Below are 22,683 nucleotides of genomic sequence, written 5' to 3' on the forward strand. Positions count from 1 at the left end.
AGGCACATATTCTACCCACATAACCTTTTTGTCTAAGAGTTAATTATAAATAGGACTATAAGTAATTCAGGATCTTAATTCTAATATAAAAACTCTCACGTTAATTAGGACACCACTTTTGCTTTAATAAAACTATCTAAATAAATTTGTTTTCTGATGATGTTATAAATAGAATTATAACTTTGATGTAGTTTTTTTTCCTACCACTAGAGGTCAGGCCAGTAGAACAACAGTTGATCAAATCATCGTCTCTTTGGAATACTGTTTAAAATGTAATATAGCTTGTCTGTATATATATATATATATATGGGTATACTCCAGATGACCTTAATACGAAGGTAAAAACATAAGGATATTAAAGTAATTAATTTTACACGGTTTTAGTCTCCATAATTTTTCTGAAATGAATGCTGATCACTGTGTAACACTAAAAGAAAGGACTAGGCAATTTTTATGTAACCACACTTGAGGACAACAGGCTAAGAAAAGTTGTAGAAGGGAAGCTTGGTGAAGAACAAGCTGGATTCAGGCCAAAGGATCAAATTTCCACTTTGAGACAAACAGTTAAGAAATCGTGGGAATATAATAAGGATCAGTATTTAAGTTTTGTAGATCTGGAAAAGGCAGGATATGAAGAGGTGCCAAGACAGTTTTATGCATAAATGGCATATTTTGCTTTTTTATTTCAAAAAAGGCAAACGAGCTGTGGAGGCCCATAAAAAAAATATGCAGCACATATACGGGGATGATGCCTTAACAGAACGCACATGGCAAAAGTGGTTTGCCAAATTCCGTTCTGGAGATTTCGACATCAGTGATGCGGCTCGTGCCGGTTGCCTGACCAAGGTTGATTCGAGTGTTATAAGGATATCTTCGACAAAAATCATTAAACAAACAGTGCGGAAGATTGCTGCAATATTGAACTTATCCCATACAAGCGTGGAAAACCATTTGCACAAGCTGGGATATGTTTCAAAACTCAATGTTTGGGTGCTGCATGAATTGACTGAGGCCAATATGATTGCTCACATATCCATCTGTGATTTGCTGTGACGTCGCCAAGAAAATGACCCATTTTTAAAGCAGATAATTACGGGAGATGAAAAATGGGTCGTGTATGATAACGTGGTACGTAAAAGATCATGGGGGGGGGGGGGGGCCACAAGAGCGAACCGCTGCAAACAACCTCGAAAGCAGGATAGCACACAAAGAAGATCAAGCTGTGTGGTGGGATTATAAAGGTGTTGTCCACTACAAGCTGTTACCGTCAGGCAGAACGGTTGATTCAACTGTCTGCTGCTCACAGTTAATGTGACTAGCCTGTGCAATTAGCACAAAATATCCTGAATTGGCAAATCGGAAAGGAGTTGTCTTTCACCACGACAATGCCAGATCCCACACATCGTTAACAACCCGGAATAAATTGTTACGTCTTGGCTGGAATGTTTTGCTGCATCCTCCGTATTCACCAGACTTGGCACCTTCTGATTACCACTTATTCCGATCGTTGCAGAATTTTCTGAACGGGAAAACCTTCGCTAATGAGGAGGCTGTCAAAAGACACCCCGATCAGTTTTTCGCCAGTAAACCTCAGGAGTTTTATGAACTAATGAAGTTGGTGGACAGATGGCAAGAGGTCATTGATAAAGAGGGTGAATATATAACTGACTAGTATGTATTATATATATTAAATAAAATGTGTTTCATTCCACTCTGAAAAAACGAACAAACTTATTTGCCAACCCAATATAAGGATTGCATTATGAAGAAACATGGAATTAAACCTAATATCAAAATTGGAGATATTAATCTCAGCTGTTTACTTTATGTAGATAATATTATACTTTGAAATAAATCCAGTTCAAGTCAGCAAGATTCCCTAACTAATTTGTATAACTGTTGTAATAAATCTGGTATGAAAATCAGCAATAAAAATACAAAGACAATGAAAATAGCAGAAACAAATTACTGAAAACATAGGGAACCAATAGAACAAGCTATTTAGGCACAATTTTTAGTGAAGATGGCAAATTAAATATGGAAATAGACAATAGGATTACCAAAAATAGTATAGTAGGAAGTCAACTGAATAAATGTATATGGAATAAGAGAGAAATTGATCAAAACACTCAACTAGACACATACAAGACAGTGTTCAAACAAATTTTAACTTACTGATCACAGAACCGGGTGAGAAATAAAATACTTGATCAAAGACTGGAGACCATAGATATGAGATTTCTGAGAAAGATAAGAGGAGTGAACAGATGGCATCAATGGCATTATCATATTAAAAATGTGGATATCAGGAAGGAATTTGACACTGTTAGCATTCAGTAATTTGCTAGCAGAACTAATCTTAGGTGGTATGGTCACTTAAACAGAATGAAGAGTGGAAAGATTAGTAGAAACATTGACAACCTGACAAAGAACACAAATGTTCTTTGTCAGATGGCAGGAAAAAGATCCAGAGGAAGACTAAGATCTAAATGGAATGATTCAGTAAGAAGTACTTTAGAAGATATAAATATAAGATTTGATAATATTGGATTGTTGACAAGTAACAGGTTAATTTGGAGGATAATTGTTGATCTCTCTCGGATCTCCTCATGTTTGAGGACTCGTGACCTTCCTGATTATGCTTTGCCATTCCTTTCTCCCCTGTACTTCTCTTATCATTTGTTCTAGTTTAAGTCTGGTGATTCTTGATATTTGGTTAATCCATCTGTTGGGGGGGGGGGTGTCCTGTTTTTTGTTTTCCACACAGTTTACCCTGAATGATTATTTTTTCTAGGCAGTTGCCTTCCTTCTGAATGTGTATCCAAAATACTGCACAATTCTCTTGTCAATTATGTTTGTCAGTCTTGTGTGGATGTTCAGTTCTTCTAGGATATTTTTTGTTTGTTCATTTTTCTGTCCAAGACAATCTTAACATTCTTCTCCAGCACCGAAGTTCAAATGCCTCAATTCTTCTTCTATCATCTTTTGTCATTGTCCAAAACTCATAAGCATAGAGAAAGACAAAAAAAAACTAAGGTTTCTACAAGCTTAAGTTTGGTCTGTTTGGAGATGCACCTGTCTTTCCAGATCCTAGTTAAATCAGTAATCACTTTCTTAACTAGTACTATTCTTCTTCTTATCTCTGTTTTACATCCATCTTTTTTTGTTATCACTTCAAGGTAGTTGAAATTGTCAACAATTTCAGTTCCTTCTATATCTATCTCTTCTGTGTTGTTTAAAATCATTATTTTGGTTTTATCTTTATTTATTCATTAACCATGGCTTAAGCTTTCCGATTCTAATTGATTTAGGATGGATTTTAATTCCTGTTCATTCGTGGCTATTATCACTGTGTCATCTGCATATCATAGGTTAGTGATTGTTTGGCCACCTATTTTAATGCCTCCAATCCACTTTTCTAGAGATCTTTTCTCATTGTAGTTTCACTGTAAAGGTTGAATAGTAATAGTGAGAGTATGCATCCTCATCTTGATCCTTTTTCAAATTGGAATGCAGAGGACATTGAATTTTCAATTGCTTGATTTCCTTGATGATCTTATTGACGATGATTTACTAGATGATCTTCCTCTGGGTACTTTTCCTGCCATAGCCATGAGGGTACATGCCAGGAATTTCATGATAATGATGACAAAGATAGGAACTATGACAGCACTACAATAATTGCCAGAAATTTAAATTTTTTAACGAGTTTTCTAAATGATTTTCTAAACTTATGCCTTTTCAGAATTCTGCAAAGTGATGTGAATAAATATCAAAATGAGGAGACTTATTTGTAAGTATGGTCCCATAGAGAAGGTTTCAATAAGGAAGAATACAAGGAATTTTTTGAAACATTAGAGAAGGCAGATGATATAACAAATTAGTCCTTGCTGGAGATCTAAACAGTAGGAAATGATTGTTAGACAAAAATGTTTTGGGAAAATATGAAGAAAAGAGCAAAAGTTCATAATGATGGTAAGTACTTACTGGATATCTGTTCAAGACATGGACTAGTTATTACTAACACTATTGTTCCAACAAAAAATGTGCACAGATTCGCAGGCAGAGAAGACCAAAAAAAAAAAAAAAAACCTCATCAGTTATAAGTGAACGAGGAATAGGAATATGGTTTGATGTTACATCAGGTGTGAGATAAGACTGCACAATTTCTCCACTGTTATTCCTCGTTTATATGGATCCCATTATGAAATAATGTATTAAACCAGATACCAAAATTGGAGATGTTAATCTCAGCTCTTTACTTTATGCAGGTGATGGTATACACATAATGAATCTGGTAAAAGTATGCAAGATTCCCAAACTAAATTGAATAACTGAACTAAATTGGTTATTATTATCATCATTTGATCTCCATGAAGATCAGATGATGATAATAATAAGTCATCGTCAGGGGTAGACACTATTTCCAACAATTCTCATCCAACAGTACCTTAAACTGATTCAATGTGTCTATATTCACAACACATTCCACACTCCATGCAAATAACCTTCTCCTCACTCCTCTTCTCACAACCTCTTTATACAGTTTACAGCAATGGCCTCTTGTTCTACCTCCCCCTACTCTCCCATTCTATGAAAAATCTCTTCGTTCTACATTCTCTCAATTTGTTCTTCTACTTCACATTCCAAAGACCACTGACCACCTTTGTGAATCTTCTCTGGACCTTTTTCAACATCCTCGTCACCATGAAAACTCAGTGACCAACTCTGTGCATAATAATCCTTATGAGGCCTGATCAAGGCCTTATATAATGGCATCATGACTTCTATTTCTGCATGTCAGGGTCCTTCGCATCATTGCCATTATCTGATGTGACGTCTTCACAGCTTGTGCAATGCAGCCCCTGAATTTCAGGTCCTTGTCCACCATCATCACTCCTCTACTTCCTTTAAAGTTTGCCTGTTCATGCAATCTATTCAAGTCCTGTAAGGCCATAACATCTGCTCGACTATTCATCTCTCCCCAGTTTTGCATCATCTGCAAACAACTGCATATCACTAGCTAAATCCACCCCAATATCATTAATATACAAATTGAAGAACAATGGCCCCAAAACTTACCCCTGTGCCACACCACTAGTGACCTTTCTCTTTCAGGATACTGCACCCCCCCCCATATACAACTTTCTGAACCTATCCGACAGCCAGTCACTGATCCAGCTCAGAAGTCTGTTATCCAATCCTATCTGTTTCAATTTATTTAAGAGCTTGCGTGTGGCAGTCTATCAAAAGCCTTTGCAAAATCCAAGTACACCACTGTATATGCATCTCCCCTGTACAAGGTATTTGTCACCTTGTTATAGTACATAATTTAGTAAAACATGATCTCCCTTTAACAAACCCATGCTTATAACTGCAATGAATACTGCTGTTATCAACCATTTCTGTATCCTACGTCTCACCAGTCTTTCCTGTACCTTCAGCATAACTTCAGATACACCGATTGCCTATAATTTGAAGCTACAGCCTTATCACCATCTTTATGTAGTGGAACAATTTTGCACTCCTTCCACTAACTTTGAACTTATACTATTAAGACTCTTATTAAAGAAACATGCCAATGCTACTGCCAATTCCCTGGAACATTTTCTTAAGATGAGTGGAGATATGTCATCAAATTCTATCGCTTTACTGGCATCAAGGTTATTTTGTCAAATACCTCCTGCTCACTGACAATTAAGTCATCCTCTCCTATGTCCTCCACAGTTAAATTCTTCATAAATCCACCCTGATTAGGAGAAAACACTCTTATAAATTGCTCACTGAATACCTCAACAATATCTTCATCATCTTATCATGATTATTCTTCCTTCTACTTGCCACATATCTAAAAAAAACTCTCTAGGGTTTTTTTTTCCACCTGATTTGCCAATTTCTGTTCATACTGCACTTTTGTTTTCCTTACTAACTGAGTCATTCTCCTGACTTGTTCTTTATACTCTTCACGTAACTGATTATTACCATTATTCACCTTGTACTGTCTCCAGAGTACTTTCTTCCAGAATTCATGCTTAAGCTCCTCATTCATCCATTTTATACCTACCTTATTCAGCCTCAAGAATACTACTCTGGCGAGCTGTTGATCCTAGCTTGACCTCTAGTGAGGGTCACAGGCAAAAAATAAATCAATAAGTATATACAACTTGTATTTACTTATTGATATGGAACTGAATCAACTTCTGTTTGCTCGGGCTCATGTCTCTAGATTTCAGTTATTTTGAGTCCTAATTTTGGTCTGAGGAAAACTACTTTAGTTTTGGCCTTTAGCCTATTCTTTTGCTGGTTTCTGTATCCAATATCTGGTTATTTGGTCCTTGGCTTATGGGAATTGTTTGGATTCTAAAGTCCTTTTGGTGGCATAATACTTCCAAGGATATGGATGACTTATGTCACCATTCTTGTCAAGGATGGTGTGATATATTAGAATGTCAGAGGCTTCTTTGAATTTTTGTTTGTAATAGGTTTTTTAAGATGTAAGGAATGGATTTCTTTTCAATCAATTCTGTGGCATGTTTCAAATTCATCATCAGAAAAGCTAGATTTTTCATAATTCAGAAATTTAATATATCATTTACGTTCTTGTTTTCTTTCTATGTATAGCAAATTACAGGTACACCGAATTTGGTATATAGCTGAGTGGGAAAGGTAGGGAATGAGCTCCTCAGAGGAGCCGAGTAAATTTTTTTTTTTATTTTAAATTTAGCAAGTGGTTCAATAGCCTTAATACTGTATTTTTGTCATGTTCTGTGTTTCTGGATATTCCCTCAATAATGGCTATGGACTTATTGTAATATTTTTTTTTATCTGTACTTCAGACAATAAAGAGGGCTCAAAAGAACAGGACTCTAGAGAAATTAAGTCCTGGCAAACAGCTATTTATGTAGTTCCATGTATATGGAATGACAATAAATCTGAAAAAATAAATAAATGAAGAGTAAAATTTATTGATTTCTTTAATTTTACTTTTGATTTATTTATAACCAGAAGTCAGATTAGGATCAGTGATTGGCCAAAGTAGAAATGCTGCAACATGTACCGTAGTGGCTCATTATATAACTTGTGTACCTGTGTGTGTGTGTGTGTGTGTGTGTGTGTGTGTGTGTGTGTGTGTGTGTGTGTGTGTGTGTGTATTCTTAATGATGGAGCCTCTGTAGCCCTTTGGTTGGAAAGACCTGGGTTCAAATCTTATCTAGGATGAAAAGAACCTTTATCAGGGCTATTCAACTGAAGGTGAGTTAGCCCATCTCATGTAGAGGTAGCAGAGTTTTCATCCTGCAAAACAGGCAAACCAACCAGTACACATGCAATTTATAGACATAATATATTGGCCTCATAGCCTTAGTTGCTTTGGCTGTAAATGGAAAACAACCAACCAAGGCTATGATGCCAATAATGAGAGAACATTATTATCATGAAAGTATTGTGTTTCAAGCAATTTTATATCAGGAAGAAAGAGAGCACAAAACACGAGTCCATCACTGATTCTAAAGAAGAAAAAAAATGCATATTACACTGAATCTCATAAAATGGTTTCTTAAAACTATGGACAAAAACAAATTTGCATGTTAGCTCTCCAGATTTCAGAAGACAAACTTAGGAAGGTCTACTTATTGGACCTTGCATCAGGAATGTATTAAAATATGAAAATTTTGAAAAAGTCTCACTTAAATAGAACTAGAAAAGCGAAAATCATTCAGAGATATTGCTAATGGGTTTGGAGTGACAATAAATCTGGAGAAAAAAAAAAAAAAAAAATTAGTTGATTGACTTATAACCATAAGATGGAGGCCAGGCTAATAATGAAGACCAATTTCATTCATTTTCATCTGGGTTATTTTGCTAATCCTCTTGGTATAGTGAATGACAAACAGGATAAAAATTCTGATAACGAAGCAATCAAATCATGGAAAAATGGAATATTAGCATAATGGATGACTACTGCTGGTTTCTTCACAGGAAGACATATGTGAAGTAGTTTATATGAGGAAATTAAGTACTTAGAGCACTTTTAAATTTGTTTACATTTTAATGATATTAATGATTTATTGTAAACACAGTAAAATAGAATTCAAGTACTTTAATTATGGTAGTTCAGATTTATTTCACAAAAGAAATTTTTTTGCTAATTGATAATTATGTTTTAAGCGTCAAACAACACTTACCAAGCTTATGACATATTTGTAACAAATAATCCATATGTGAGGGAAAAAAGAAGTTCCATAGTTAAATTTTACAACAGAATATACCTGTCTTGATCCTAATTATATAATTCTTATTGATGAATACTGATTCCACCTCTCACAGAAAGATTTAAAATCACTTAAAAAAGCCACTTCTTTGTTGAAAGAGCTTGCTAACAACCTGGGATTTATATATTAGCCTCACACACGAAAGAGTGTAAAATCTTTTTCCTGACCTGTATGTGTGGAAAGAGGAAAAAGTAAGAAAACGTATTTTGAAGAAAGGTATCATGAATGACTGATAATTAGCTGCTTGTGTTCTCATAATCTTAGAAGAAAATGAAGAAATAATGGTGTCAGTGAAACAGTATTCACAAAAATACCTACGGAAGAGATGAGGTAAAATCAGAATATCTCTGAGGAGTGAGTAGAGTGAATTGGTGTGAGACAGAGAGAGAGAGAGAGAGATGGGGGGGGGCAATTAATTAACCAAGTGTCTCATTTTGGATAGCATTAAATATTTTTAGGGAAGTTTTTTTGGTGTAGTATCCTGAGAAGAAAATGACACCAAGTTTTTTTGGAGGTGGTAGAGGATAGTTATGGAAGATCTTTTCTTCCTATATGATATTCTATGGCTGACTACAAATCCTATCCATCTCTATGCTGATGAGGATAAATTTTGTCCTTTGTCATTTGGCAATGCTTGTCAAATGATGTATAAATAGGAACAAATAAATCTGGATGTTTTATATGACTTAACCATTATTCATTTCATAATACTATTTACAATGAATTTTATTATGTGGGCTCCTCCAGGAAATCCATGAACTTATTGAGAGAGGACCATCCTAGGTCATATGAGGTGTGACAATTTAATTCCTGGAATGGCAGCGTAGTGTCGCCTGTGTGATGATTTGGTTGGAGTCACACGAGTAATCGTCTTTGTACATATTTTAACTAATGCACGTGTAAATCTCAAGCCGATAGAGCAATTTGTTCGTTGACTATTGCAAAAACAACGAGCAAATGGCTCTATCGGCTTGAGGTTTGCACATGCATTAGTTAAAACATGTGCAAAGACGATTACTCGTGTGACTCCAACCAAATCACCAATAGAGATCTGTGTGTAAATTTTGGAGTAAAAACGTGTGATCGAAATTTAGAGCTGTGTGTTAACATCAAATTTTATGTGAAAATTGACAACACTGATACTGAAATGTTGGAGCTGTTGAAAGTGACATATGATGTGAATGCTCTGAAAAAGCCAAGTGTCTTTGAGTGGCATAAGAGATTCAAAGGGGGGCGAGAAGATGTGAATGATGAAGACTACAGAAGTGGGCAGCCAAAAACAAAAATGATGTAAATGTGAACAGAGTGCAAAGATTTGATACGGTCTGACAGACGAATAAGTATGCAATTAATGGCTAATGAATTACAAATGAATCGAGAAACAGTCAGGGTAATTTTAACTGAAGAATTGAGGATGCAAAAGATTTCTGCAAAGTTGGTGCCTCAGATCTTGACGGACGAACAGAAGTAGCAATGGCTTCAAGTTGTGACTGATCTTTCTGCAAATAAGCACGTTTCCGAGAGTAATTACGGGTGATGAAACCTGGTGCTTCCAGTATGATCCCGAAACAAAGTGCCAGAGCATGGAGTGGAAAACCCCTGAGTTCACTACATTCAAAAAACGTATGCCATTTCCCAATTCAAGACCATCTCGGTGTGTTTCTTTGATCGCAAGGTGATAGTCCACTATGAAAATTCATCAAACAGGGACAAACAGTCAACCAACAATGCTATTTAGAGATGCTATAAGAATTGCAAGATTCTGTGCAGAGAAAGACCTAAATTGTGGCCTGACATTTGAATCATCCATCACAACAATGCACCAAGCCATAGTGTGCTCATCGTGAGAGAGAGTTTCTTGCCAAAAAAATCAATTACAAAATTAGGTCATCCTGCTTATTCACTCAACTTAGCTCCCTGTGATTTCTGGCTGTTTCAAAATTAAAGATTACGCTAAATGGATGAAGATTTTTTGGCATTGCTGATATCCAGCATAATGTGATGTATAAATGCACAAGGGGACTACTTTGAAAGTGACAGTAGCCACTAATGTATAGTTCCGAACGTAGGCTTTTTACAGGTGCATTCTGGGAATTAAATTGTCACGTCTTGTACAATGTCCAAATACCCATTAATATTTTTCTCAAACACATTCAAGGCACACTAACACCAAATAGTACCCTAGGTTATATCACCACATCCCATTAGAAAAGCATGAATTTCACATGCTCACTAACATTCTCACTCAGCGTTCTAGGATGATCACGAGTTGTCCACGCAATGTGCCACAAGAGTGTGATTACAAACTTGTCAGATTCTATTGTGTGTCCCTGCCCGTGTCTATTTTTTAAAAAAACTTTTAAGACTACAAACTCCTTCAATTTGTCGTCATATGCACAAATCCACAGGCCAAATACCACCTTGGCTATCTACTGCTGGATCTTTTCAAATGTCTTCCAATCTCCAAGGAAATATCTAAGCACAGTAGTCCAAATGTAGAACTATCAAAGCCTTATAAAATGGAGGATAACTTCCTTTTTCCTAAAAGCTAATATTCTCTTTAATAGCACACTTATGTGATGTGACAACTTAACGATATTAGTAAGTAGTACCTAACTTTAACTTTGCGCCATTATCATCCCCTAAGTCTCTAGCAACACTGACCACTTTCAGCAAATTCCCATTAATATAATACTCTGCCTACAAGTTCCTCAGTCCAAAATGTATAACCCTATATTTGGCAATATTGAAAGGATATTTGATATTAATCATAGAATCAATTTGTTCGTTCTAGTCATCCTGCAGGTATTCTGTATTAGACATGTTCCTTATAACTCTCAACATCAGCAAATAACAGGATATTATGCTCTGAACTAATAACTTAAATATACAAGTTAAATAACAACAGCCCATGTACAGAATCCTGCAGTTCTCCTGGTTACATTCTCCCTCCTCTTAGATTCATCATTTCCATACATTATATTTTGATACCTGTCAGTCAGATAATCTTCTAACCATGTCACAGCCAATTTTGTATAGCCATCTCTATGAGTTTGTATAAGAATCCCCTCCCTCCATCAAGTGACAGACTTTTAAAAGTCTTGGAACTAATCCATGATTATTATAGTATACCTTTTCCTTATCCATATGTGCTGTCACTGAATTACAGAATGTGAGTATAGTGCAAAAGCAAGACTTATCTTTAACAAATAATAAATTTAGTTTAATCCTTTATCTAAGTGTGAGCAAACAAAGTTTGTGCCTGAAAGCATCTTCAGGACTGGGGTAAGGTAGTACAACACTGGGCAACTCGTTGCAAAGGTGGAGCAAGCAAATATCACTTCTATCTCAGTATCTCTCCCAGAATGCAAAACACATCTCCTTGCGGATAGGTATAATGTTACGCATTAAGGAAAGGGCCACTACCCAGACTAATTTCGATCTTTATTGAGGTCTTTTCAGTGGGAGCCAGGCCCAAGTGGAGATACCAGGCAGAAGTATTAGCAAGGTCATTTCTACCTATCGGAGTTGCCAAACGGAGCGCCACCTTTCCTTAATGCATATACATTATACATATCCACAAGGAGATATTTTTGCATTATGGGAGATACTGAGATAGGAGTGATGTTAGCTTGCTCCGCCTTCGCAACGAGTTGCCTGGTGTTGTACTACCTTACCCCAGTCCTGAAGATACTTTCAGGTGCAAACTTTGTTTGCTCACACTTGGATAAAGGATTAAACTAAATTTATTATAGTCTAACAAGTGAAAAATAAACTTTCAATATCTTTAACAAAGCCATGCTGTCCTCTGTTCTAATGATTAAGTACTATCTACTCAGTATGGATGCAGGCCCCTACTATCCTTTCCAATATCTTAATGATCACTCCAGAGATGTTGACTTATCCATAAGTAGTTGCATCAATTGTGAGTCAAAGTTGACTAGAAGTTGGTTTGGGTCCAAGCGATAATCTTTTTTTTTTTTTAGACTGGGCATAGGACCAACTAATAATGATACTACTGAGCAAGGCAAAAAAAAACATGTTCAGTTTAGCTGGTTCCCTACCAAGACCTGGTGGTCTTCTACTAGCTTTACCTCCTCTCATCTCTCATTGGCCCTGGTCATAGCTTCATGTATGTATAATAGAATTATCTTGCTCATTTTTCACTTATTAATAATCATGCTCATGCTGAGACTTAAGATGCACAAGTAGGTCATTCTTACTTTTTTTTTTTTTTGCAAATTTCCTTCAGTATCCAATCCAATCTCACTGCTATGTGCTTTAATAACCTTAATTTAGACACCTCTAATCTTTCATTTAATGTCTCCATGCCAAATAGCTAGTGAATCTGCCTGAATGTACACCTTACTTAAGTGATTATTACTTAACTCAGCAATTTCTAGCACATACAACACATTCCTACCATCTGCATTCACTAAGGTCATATTTCCTTGTACTTGCCAAAGAGTTAAAAAAAAAAAAAATCCATGGATTTTTCTTGACATGTTAGATGATAATTCCTTTTCATAGTTTGATTTCCCCTTCCTTACCACAGCTGCACTATGGGTCCAATATCATGAGTTGCTCTCCTCCTAATATTGGATTCAGGACATTTTCTTTTAATGCAACTCTTTCTTCAAAGTTTTATTCTTAATATCAAATCCAAACCTGAAAGTCTGCAAAACCTACAGCACAACAGTACCATTGTGGAGGTTAAGGAGAAGGAAGGAATTTACTGACATGCTTGTTGAAGAGCTGAAGCTGGACTGAAAGATGAATGAATTAATGAATAAAAAAATGAATCGGTAGGCCTGTTCCAATGAAAGGGTGAGGAAAGGAAGCTTTGTTAGGTTTGCAAGTATCAGGATGTCACATAAAGAAGAGCTTTGTAAAGAAGTCACAGAGCTCTTCTTACTATGCACTGGTTGTAATGCCAAAGGGAAAAAAAAGGTTATACTTTACCAAACTTACTCATTACTAGGGATGGTCCCTTCCTGCCATATAGTGAAAAATTTCTTTTGTATGTATTCAACAGAAACCTTTTCTTAAATGGTATATTTTTTATCATATCTCTTCCCTCTTTTCTACATGTTAACCAAAGTTTTCAACCCACAAAAGCATTTCATTTATTCTCATAGTGAACATGCCATAGATGCTATTTATTATCTTGGTTATCCACAATTCTAAATATCCTCTTCCATTTCTATACTCCATGAAATTCAGGCAACCAAACCTGAGCACAGCAGTACTGATGTTGTCATACTAAGACATTATAACAGGACAATAACTTCCTAATTCTTAGTCATCAGTGCATTCTTTAACATCTCAGTGATTCTTTGCACAAGGTATTTGGAGTGATGTGAACAATCGACCCAAATACCTATCATTAATTTCTTTAGGTGCAGTCCCATTAATGTGATATACAACTCTGTAATCTCTTACACCCATGTGAGTGCATAACCTTATACTTTGCAACATAAAACTAGTAAGTAACCAGTAGCCTTTGTCCCCAGTCAGTCAAGTAAAATTCTCAGCAGGATCTCTATATCATTTTTAATTACTACTCACCAACTCAGTTTATCATTAAATTTCCCTTTAAATCTTTCCCAATATTATTATCATACAGTTTAAATATCAGTTATAATAAATTTAGTTTAATCCATTATCCAAGTGTGAGCAAACAAAGTTTGCGCCTGAAAGTATCTTCAGGACTGGGTTAAGGTGGTACAATACCAGGGCAACTGGTTGCACAGGTGGAGCAAGATACCAGCACTCCTATCTCAGTATCTCCTATAATGCAAAACACATCTCCTTGCGGATATGTCTAATGTTATGCATTAAGGGAAGGGCCACTACCAAAACTAGTTTCGACCTTTATTGAGGTCTCTTCAGTGGGAGCCAGGCCCAAGTGGAGATATCAGGCAGAAGCATTAACAGGTCATCTCTACCTATAGGAATTACCAATTGGTGTGCAACCCTTTTTTAATAATTTACTCTGGATTTAGAGAAAGATGTTGAAAGTTTATTTTTCACTTGGTTAGAGTATAATAAATTTTAATAATAAATAAAATATTCTTAAAATAATTAATAAATAATAAAATCTATTATACTCTAACCAAGTGAAAAATAAACTTTCAACATCTTTCTCTAAATCCAGAGTAAATTATTAAAAAAGGGTGGCACACCAATTGGTAATTCCTATAGGTAGAGATGACCTGCTAATGCTTCTGCCTGATATCTCCACTTGGGCCTGGCTCCCACAGAAGAGACCTCAATAAAGGTCGAAACTAGTCTGGGTAGTGCCCTTCCCTTAATGTATAACATTAGACATATCCGCAAGGAGATGTGTTTTGCATTATAGGAGGTACTGAGATAGGAGTGTTGGTCTTGCTCCACCTTTGCAACGAGTTGCCCTGGTGTTGTACCACCTTAACCCAGTCCTGAAGATACTTTCAGGCGCAAACTTTGTTTGCTCACACTTGGATAATGGATTAAACTAAATTTATTATACTCTAACCAAGTGAAAAATAAACTTTCAATATCTTTCTCTAAATCCAGAGTAAATTATTAAAAAAGGGTGGCACACCAATTGGTAATTCCTATAGGTAGAGATGACCTGCTAATGCTTCTGCCTGATATCTCCACTTGGGCCTGGCTCCCACTGAAGAGACCTATTCGCAGCATTATTTGCCAAGATGTGAAAGAGAGCTCCAGTTCGAAGAAGAAAGAACCTGTGCCTACCAGTCCAAAAGAGGATCCAGTTCGCATGGCCCAAAAACAGAGCTCCATGCTCACTTTCTACAGAAGTACCTCAGCGTTGATAAGACCTTTTTTTATTATTATTGGCTCTTTTACCCATTCCTTCTGGTATCTCTTCGCCTGTTGTGAGGGACACCGGGCGTTCCCCGACACTTTGCCCTCCTTTACCTCCCCCCTTCTACAGCCAGTAGTTAGGTCTTCTCCCAACAATGCCGTTATTCTTACCCAGAACTAGAGCGCATGGCATCGAAGTGAAGCGGCTCCCAGATGAGCAGACGTTAGTGAAAGCTCTGATTGATACAGTAGGGGCAGAAAACATACGGTTTCACACTGTACTCAAAAGAAAGATTCCAAATTGTAGTTAAAAATGACCAAACAAGAAGCAAATTATTAGAGAGTTTTCCCTGTGCGGGACAAACGATTAAACCTTATTTAATAGGGAGTTTACGAAAAACGTTAAGAATAACTAGATTTCCCTTGGAATACCTGGAGAATGAAGACAACGTCAAGAAATTTTTTAGCCAATGGGGCGATATTATTAATATCAAAGCATTTGAACATCCAGATTACAAAGGCTGGAAAACATGCGACGATGAAGTACAGATGGATATGAAAAAGGAAGTTCCCAACTTCATTTTAGTGGGCCAAACAAGGGTCATGGTCAACTACCCAGGTGTTAAAAGATTATGTTTCCGATGCGACTCTGAGGGTCACCTAGGGGCAGAATGCCCAAAACTACAGTGCAGAAATTGCAAATCAACAAAGCACAAAATAGTAAACTGCACAGAAGCATGTCTTAAATGTGGGGACTTGACCCATAAAGTGGACACATGCTCGCACAGAACACTCTCAGAAGCAGCTGGAGGGACCATAATACCGATCAGGGCTATACCCCTTGGTAAACCTGAGGTATCATCAGGGAGCGATTTTCCAGAGCTCCGGCAACAGACCGAAAAAGAAACACTAGCAGAAAACACAACCTCCATGAAACCCGCCACATCAAGGAAATGTGAGCCAACTTCGAAACCCGCAGCAAAGAGGAAGAAGTTGTAACAACCAGCACCCCAATAAAGCACACAAGAGAGGCAGAAACAGAAGAGGCAAAAAAGGCTAAACAAAGCAGCCTACTCTCGTCAGAAGATGAAATGGACAACATCCAAACTACAAGTCAACGCGAAAGCACCCAGCCCCTTGAGGAGGTGGTAAGAAAGACAGGAAACCTATCCCTAGTAGCGGACCAACCTGCAGAACCCCATTCACATATCTGTAGCACGGACATTTATAGCGTCACAGAAATGGAATTTCAAAACGACCTCGTTATGGATATTCCAAACAGCTCCGATAGTGAATCACAGGTGGAACATGTAGAGCAACAAACAGACAACATCCCCCACTTCCTCCAAATACCAACATGGATTTTAAAATTGCAACTTTAAACACCAACGGTTTACGCAACCCCTTCGCACAAAGCACTGTCTGGAAGCTAATGTTAAGGTACAAAATTAATATCCTCCTGATTCAAGAAACCCATTTTTATAAGCATTGGGACGTGGAGAACTTCTCGAGAAGCTACCCAGTCACCAGCTACGAGGGGTGGGGATACTAATTCTCCCCCCAATCGTGGGGGGGGGGGGTTCTTCAATGTCCAGAAGGACGCCATGGGACGTCTAATAACGGTAGACTGGAAGTACGGTGGCCGTACCATCCGGCTTGTTGCAGTATACGCCCCGAACAACCCATACCACAGAAGCGGTTTCTTCTCTGCCCTTGAAAACTACCTCTTGGGAGCAGAATACCTAATAGTAGCCGGGGACTGGAATTGTGTGGAAGACACACGTTTGGACAAAGTAGGCGGGAATGCAAACTCCAGAACCGGCGGAACCGCCACTCTAAAAAGATGCTGTGTAAATTTTGATCTCGTCGATGTCTGGAGGAGGAATAACCCATTGAAGGTAGAAACAACGTGGTGCCGCGGCCAGATATCGATGCGACTAGGTAGGGTGTACGTGTCCCAAAACTTGGAACAGTATATTCAAAGGACACGTCACACCACAGCACACATGTCAACAGACCACAAATTGGTCATTTTAAAAATTACATTCCCAGAGGTCCTTGGAGGCACCCTCCTACCTTCCCCAGTCTTTTTAGCGACCAGCTACAGAAACTCTGTGATGAATGGACAAACATCAACTGGGACTGGGAAAACTGGCTGCACTTTAAGTGGCAGGCTAAGGAACTGTTTCAAAAATGTGGGTGCGAAGAGGTCTACCAACAACGTAAACGGCTGAGGGATCTCTACAGGGAACTCGGCTGGTACGGGTCAAGCGAACGGAGCGGAGTTCCCTGCAGACATCTTATCAGACAGGTAGAAATAGAGCTGCAGCAAGAGCGGCAGAGTAGAGTCGATGACCTCGAATTTCGCACAAGACTCTATCTCAGAAATTTGGAAACACCCTCCGCCGCATTCTACAATCAACAACAGGTGGCAGCAAACGATGAAAGAACGATTTACCAGATCGAGGAGAAAGGCCAGATTCTAAATTCAACCCATGAAATACTCCGTCACTTTCACCAGCAGTATCTCGGCATCTTCGCTGACCAGCAGGGCACGGATGACTTCAGTGAGTGGGACGTCAAACGTTTTCCCAAGCATCTTAGCGCCCTGCATGACAGGCCAATAACTGCAGCTGAAATAAAAGCCACGTGCAAAAAGATGAAGACAAAAAAGACCCCAGGGCCAGACAGACTGGGGATAGAATTCTATAGATCTATCTGGGACCTTGTACTGCCAGCACTAGTAAAGATCTTTAACGAATTCCTCACTTCGGGAAACATCCCTGAGGAATTCGCTAAGAGCTATACAATCTTTATCCCCAAAAAAGACCGAGATCGGACCTTGTCAAATAACTGGCGTCCCATCTCCTTAACTAACCTAGACTATAAACTTTTCGCAAAAATTATCTGTACACGCATTAAGGGCAGAATAGAAAACATAATAACAAGTTCACAGGTCTATGGAATCCCAGGTAGATCTATGGAATTTAATTTCTTCCTGCAAAGAGACCTAATCAGACTGGCCAAGGAAAAAAAATACCCCCTGGCACTTCTCTCCACCGACCTGGAAAAAGCGTTCGACAGCGTCAGCCACACGTACTTACAGGACACCCTAAAAAAAGTAGGCATAGGCCCGAGACTTCGGCGTACAATTAAACATATGTACGCGGAGGCCTCGACACAACTGTCTATTAATGGGTTTCTGACAGAACCAATCCATATAAAGAGGGGTTAGGCAAGGCTGCCCACTAAGCCCCCTTCTCTTTTCCCTAGCATTAGAACCCTTCATCAAAAGAATAGAGAACACCCCTGCAATTAATGGTATTCCACTGACCCAAGTCTCCAAACAGTGCAAAATAGTAGCATATGCAGATGATGTAGTGGCCACACTCAGAGACTCTGAGTCTATCTGCATCTATCTTGACATACTGCAAAACTTCAGCATAGTCAGTGGTCTCCGAGTTAATGCACAAAAAACCAAAATCAAAAATTTTGGAAATTTCCATAACACCGGACTTCCCTACGGTTTAGCGCTGCATACGCAGCCGCTAACAATACTAGGAGTTCCTTTTTCTGAGTGGCTAGCTTTACCAGTTAAAAAATTACAGGAAATAAGTATGGAAAAGATAAGTCTATTCAAACCGACCTTTTTCTCCTTTTATGGCAGAGCCACAGTGATAAAAACAATCATTACCCCAATGTTGATGCACACAGTCAATATCACAGGCATCACACTGCTACAAGAAAACCAATTATCCAAAAAACTCATAGATTTCTTCTGGAATGAAAAAAAACACGAGGTTAAAAAACAATACCTGCAACTAAAGCATGAAGAAGGGGGGGGGGGGGTACGCTCTGCCTGATCTCAAAAGCTTGCTTTATGCAAATACATTCAAAACCGTACGGAAGGCCTTAAACTCAAACCACATTTCAGGCCTCCTAATTAGATATTTTATAGGACTTTTCCTCCCCCTGTTTGGAACCACAGACTATGCTGGACCCCGTGCAAGGGTTGTGCCCAAGTGGTACCGCACACTAGTAAAATCACTCACAGTACTTAGAGACAAAGGAACACAAATCCTCACACACAAACCCAAAGCAGTATACTGGGATTTCTTCCAACTCTCCAGGCGTGATACACCAAACCTCGGGACAAACAATGAAATTCTCTTTAAAAACATCAAGAATAGCTGGGGACAGCCTTTTCATCGGGATCTGGCCTGGCGAATAGCTTATGGACGGCTCCCGGTGAAACAGGTTAAATCTAGGTACGTACCCAGTCCGTGCGATCCCTTTTGTGATGTCTGCCGGGGCATGGAAACGGTGGAGCATTTCTTTTATTTTTGCCCACGAGCCCAACGCGCCTGGCAAAGACTGAGCACAGCACTGGGAATCTCGATGCTAACACTAGAAGAGGTCATACACCTGCAATTCCCGCCACCAGTCAACAAGACCCAAAAATTCGCCATTTTTTTAATTAACGTCTTAAAGTATCACATCTGGAAGGTACGGAAAAAATCCCAGGTACGGGACACAAATTTAATGTACACAGGAATAAGGAAAGGTTTCTTTTTTTATCTTCCTAAATTTCTTGCGCAAGAGAGACATCTACTAGGCGACTTTAAATTTGTGAACAAATACTGCAAACCACCGAAAATATGCTTTCTTATACAGGGACGCATCAAGCCCTGTATATTTCTTTAGTATCTCCAAAACTCCACCTAACTCTCCCTAGGAAAAGTAACAACCACTCTGTTCTTCCTCGCCACAAAGCTTTCGCTGGCATGGTTTCCTTTACTCCAAATAAGGGGGAATAGATCTGAGAACCCGGGCTGCGAAGACTTACTGCAAGGCGGTGCTGCTCCTTGTGAGCGGCATCTCCCGGGCCAGTCTTCTACCCCATTCTAAGTCCCAGTGGTACCAGGTCTGTAAGTTCCTTATTTTGTTCCCTTTCAGTTCGACTGACCGGACCTTTAGTCCTTTAATTTTTATGGAATTTTAATTATTAAAAATAAATTAAAAAAAAAAGTTCTAACTACAGGTCAATGGATCTCCTTCATAGATAACTGACAAAATTATTAAGGATAAATTTATAAGTGAACTTTAGTCAAAATTTTTATGGTTAAATTTTCTTTTTTTTTTTTTTTGAACAGATAAATTGAGAATATGTATCACAGACCAATTAGCCATATAAGGCTAAACAGGTTGACTGAGGCCTCTTTTACCTCCTACTATCCTACTCTATCTTTCATTATTCTCCTCTCTTACTGTTTGCTGACCCTCAGCATGCTTTATTCTCCAAAGGCCTATGATGAGAGACATGAACTCCCATTCGACCTCAATAAAGGTCGAAACTAGTCTGGGTAGTGGCCCTTCCCTTAATGCATAACATTAGACATATCTGCAAGGAGATGTGTTTTGCATTATAGGAGATACTGAGATAGGAGTGTTGGTATCTTGCTCCGCCTTTGCAACGAGTTGCCCTGGTGTTGTACCACCTTAACCCAGTCCTGAAGATACTTTCAGGCGCAAACTTTGTTTGCTCACACTTGGATAATGGATTAAACTAAATTTATTATACTCTAACCAAGTGAAAAATAAACTTTCATCAAAAATAAATAAATATCAGTTAAAACAAGCACATAATCCTGTGGCACTCTCCTAGACTCTCTTGCACTATATCTTGCACTCAGATCATTTGTCATGGATCCATGCTACAAGCAATGTATCGTCAATCCATGTCCATCCCCATTTGCTCCAATTTAGGTAAGTTGTATGCCATGAAATGCATTTGCCAAGCTTAGGAATATGACAGTGTAGCTATTTTCCTTATCTAACTTTATTACTGAAAGTGAGTAAACTACTAAGGCAAGACCTTCCCTTCACAAAGCCATTCCACATCAAATAGAAAATCATTTCCTACCATTTATTCCTAATGAACTTAGTTTTAATTACTGAGAATGTAAATTCTCCTCTGAAATTTCAGCACTATAATAACAGCAATAGCAGAAACAACAACAGTAGAAATAATAAAAAATAATACCAGCTCAAGTAGCAGTTTATAAATAGCAGCTAACTCTCAGTATATGAGTTTACTTTATGTTTTAAGAAATTTGTTTAAAAAATACAAAACATTTTATAGAAACATATATGAAAAATGACTTGCCTTGACGGAAAAAATATTTCCATGATGACCACTCTGAACTGTTTGTAACTTTTTGTGACCAAATGGATCCCATATGATAATCTGAACATCATCAGAACCACTTGCAAGAAGGCTACCAGAAAAAAGTGAATAATTTAAAACCACAGTAAAGAGGTATATTAAAATAAACAGCAAACCGTGCTAACATAAACACAGGAAATATTTAAATGGTAGAAAGAAACAGGCAGGTCATTCATGATAAAAAAAAATAATTAAATCACTTTACATTTATTTTCGTATATGAATTCCATCTATGAAAGGTTGTAAACCTATCATATCATATGAAGACCAAGCATTAGATATTCTAGAAACTTTTTACAAGACACTTCAGGCTCTCTAAATGGGATATTAATCTTACACTAGGCATGGAAATTCACTTCTAGCCTAAAGATATTCACGAACACTCACACCAACAGCGCGAATTTCTCTCAAACCTAATGGTTGGATTATAGAGATGCTATCCAATTAGCCAATCAGGCTGATAATTAAATTTAATATGAAATTTAAAAAAATTGAAGAAACTAATTACAAAATTAAGCTTTCATATATGTATCACAAGTAGTCTGTTTTCTCTGAGGAAATGTGTACAAGTAACACCATTTACAGCATTTACTCTGAGTCAATGCTCTGAGAAAGTGTCATCATGTTGGAGGGCTTATGGATTTTTTACAATACTCAAAAAGGATTAAAACAGAATTTAATACTTCCTATATTTCGTCCTAGTCACTAGGACATCTACAGGGATTACAAAAACAACTAAATGTAACATGAACACAAATATCATACAATACTAAGCCCAACCAAGTGGATGACACTAAAGTCCTATCTAGGTGGAGCACCCTCTAAGGATGGGTTGTAGGTGGCCTGGAATGTAAGGTGGGACCTCTGGTGATGAGTGTTTCCCAAATCTTCGGAAGCGTAATACAACCGTATTTATTAAAATTTGGTTGATTTATGAGAGCTGCTGCTGCTTCTAAGAATAGTCTCTCTTTCTTGAATTTGCTGTGGTGGAGCATGGTGGTTTTCTTCCATGATACCCTGTGGGTAGTGTCCAAGACATGGTCAGGCCAAGCTTGAATGACCATAGTTGTGTTTTACAGATGTAAGACATGTTCCTCCAGGCGGATGGATGCTGATCTGCCTGTCTGTCCAAAGTATGCCAGCTTACAGGAACAGGGTACTTTGTAAACTCCAAGCAGAGAGAGAGAGAGAGAGAGAGAGAGAGAGAGAGAGAGAGGAGGGAGCTGATCTTTTGTAGAACGGATAAGGATAGCAAGTTTGAGGTGGGGCTTAAATGCTGTCTGTAGGTTGTACTTTTTAAGAATCTTGGCTATTTTTTCGGATGTGCCATGGATGTAGGGTATGGTGATGGCATTTTTAAAATCTTGTTGACAA

At 38.0% G+C, this 22,683-nt stretch overlaps 1 protein-coding gene across 3 annotated transcripts in view; it reads right to left on the bottom strand.

Moving 5' to 3' along the window:
* Nucleotides 1–22,683, bottom strand: part of LOC150094266 (WD and tetratricopeptide repeats protein 1-like) — a 447,781-nt gene that overhangs the window by 267,688 nt on the left and 157,410 nt on the right. For all 3 annotated transcript variants that reach the window (XM_090412278.1, XM_090412277.1, XM_090412279.1), the window contains exon 5: nucleotides 21,250–21,361. In XM_090412278.1, the coding sequence (XP_090268404.1) occupies nucleotides 21,250–21,361 (112 nt within the window). The remainder of the gene's footprint in view (nucleotides 1–21,249; nucleotides 21,362–22,683) is intronic.

The sequence above is a fragment of the Typopeltis vanoorti genome, chromosome 22 (genome assembly GCF_054136105.1).
Source record: "Typopeltis vanoorti isolate ZY-2024b chromosome 22, IOZ_Tvanoo_1.0, whole genome shotgun sequence".
NCBI classification, from domain to species: Eukaryota; Metazoa; Arthropoda; class Arachnida; order Uropygi; family Thelyphonidae; genus Typopeltis; species Typopeltis vanoorti.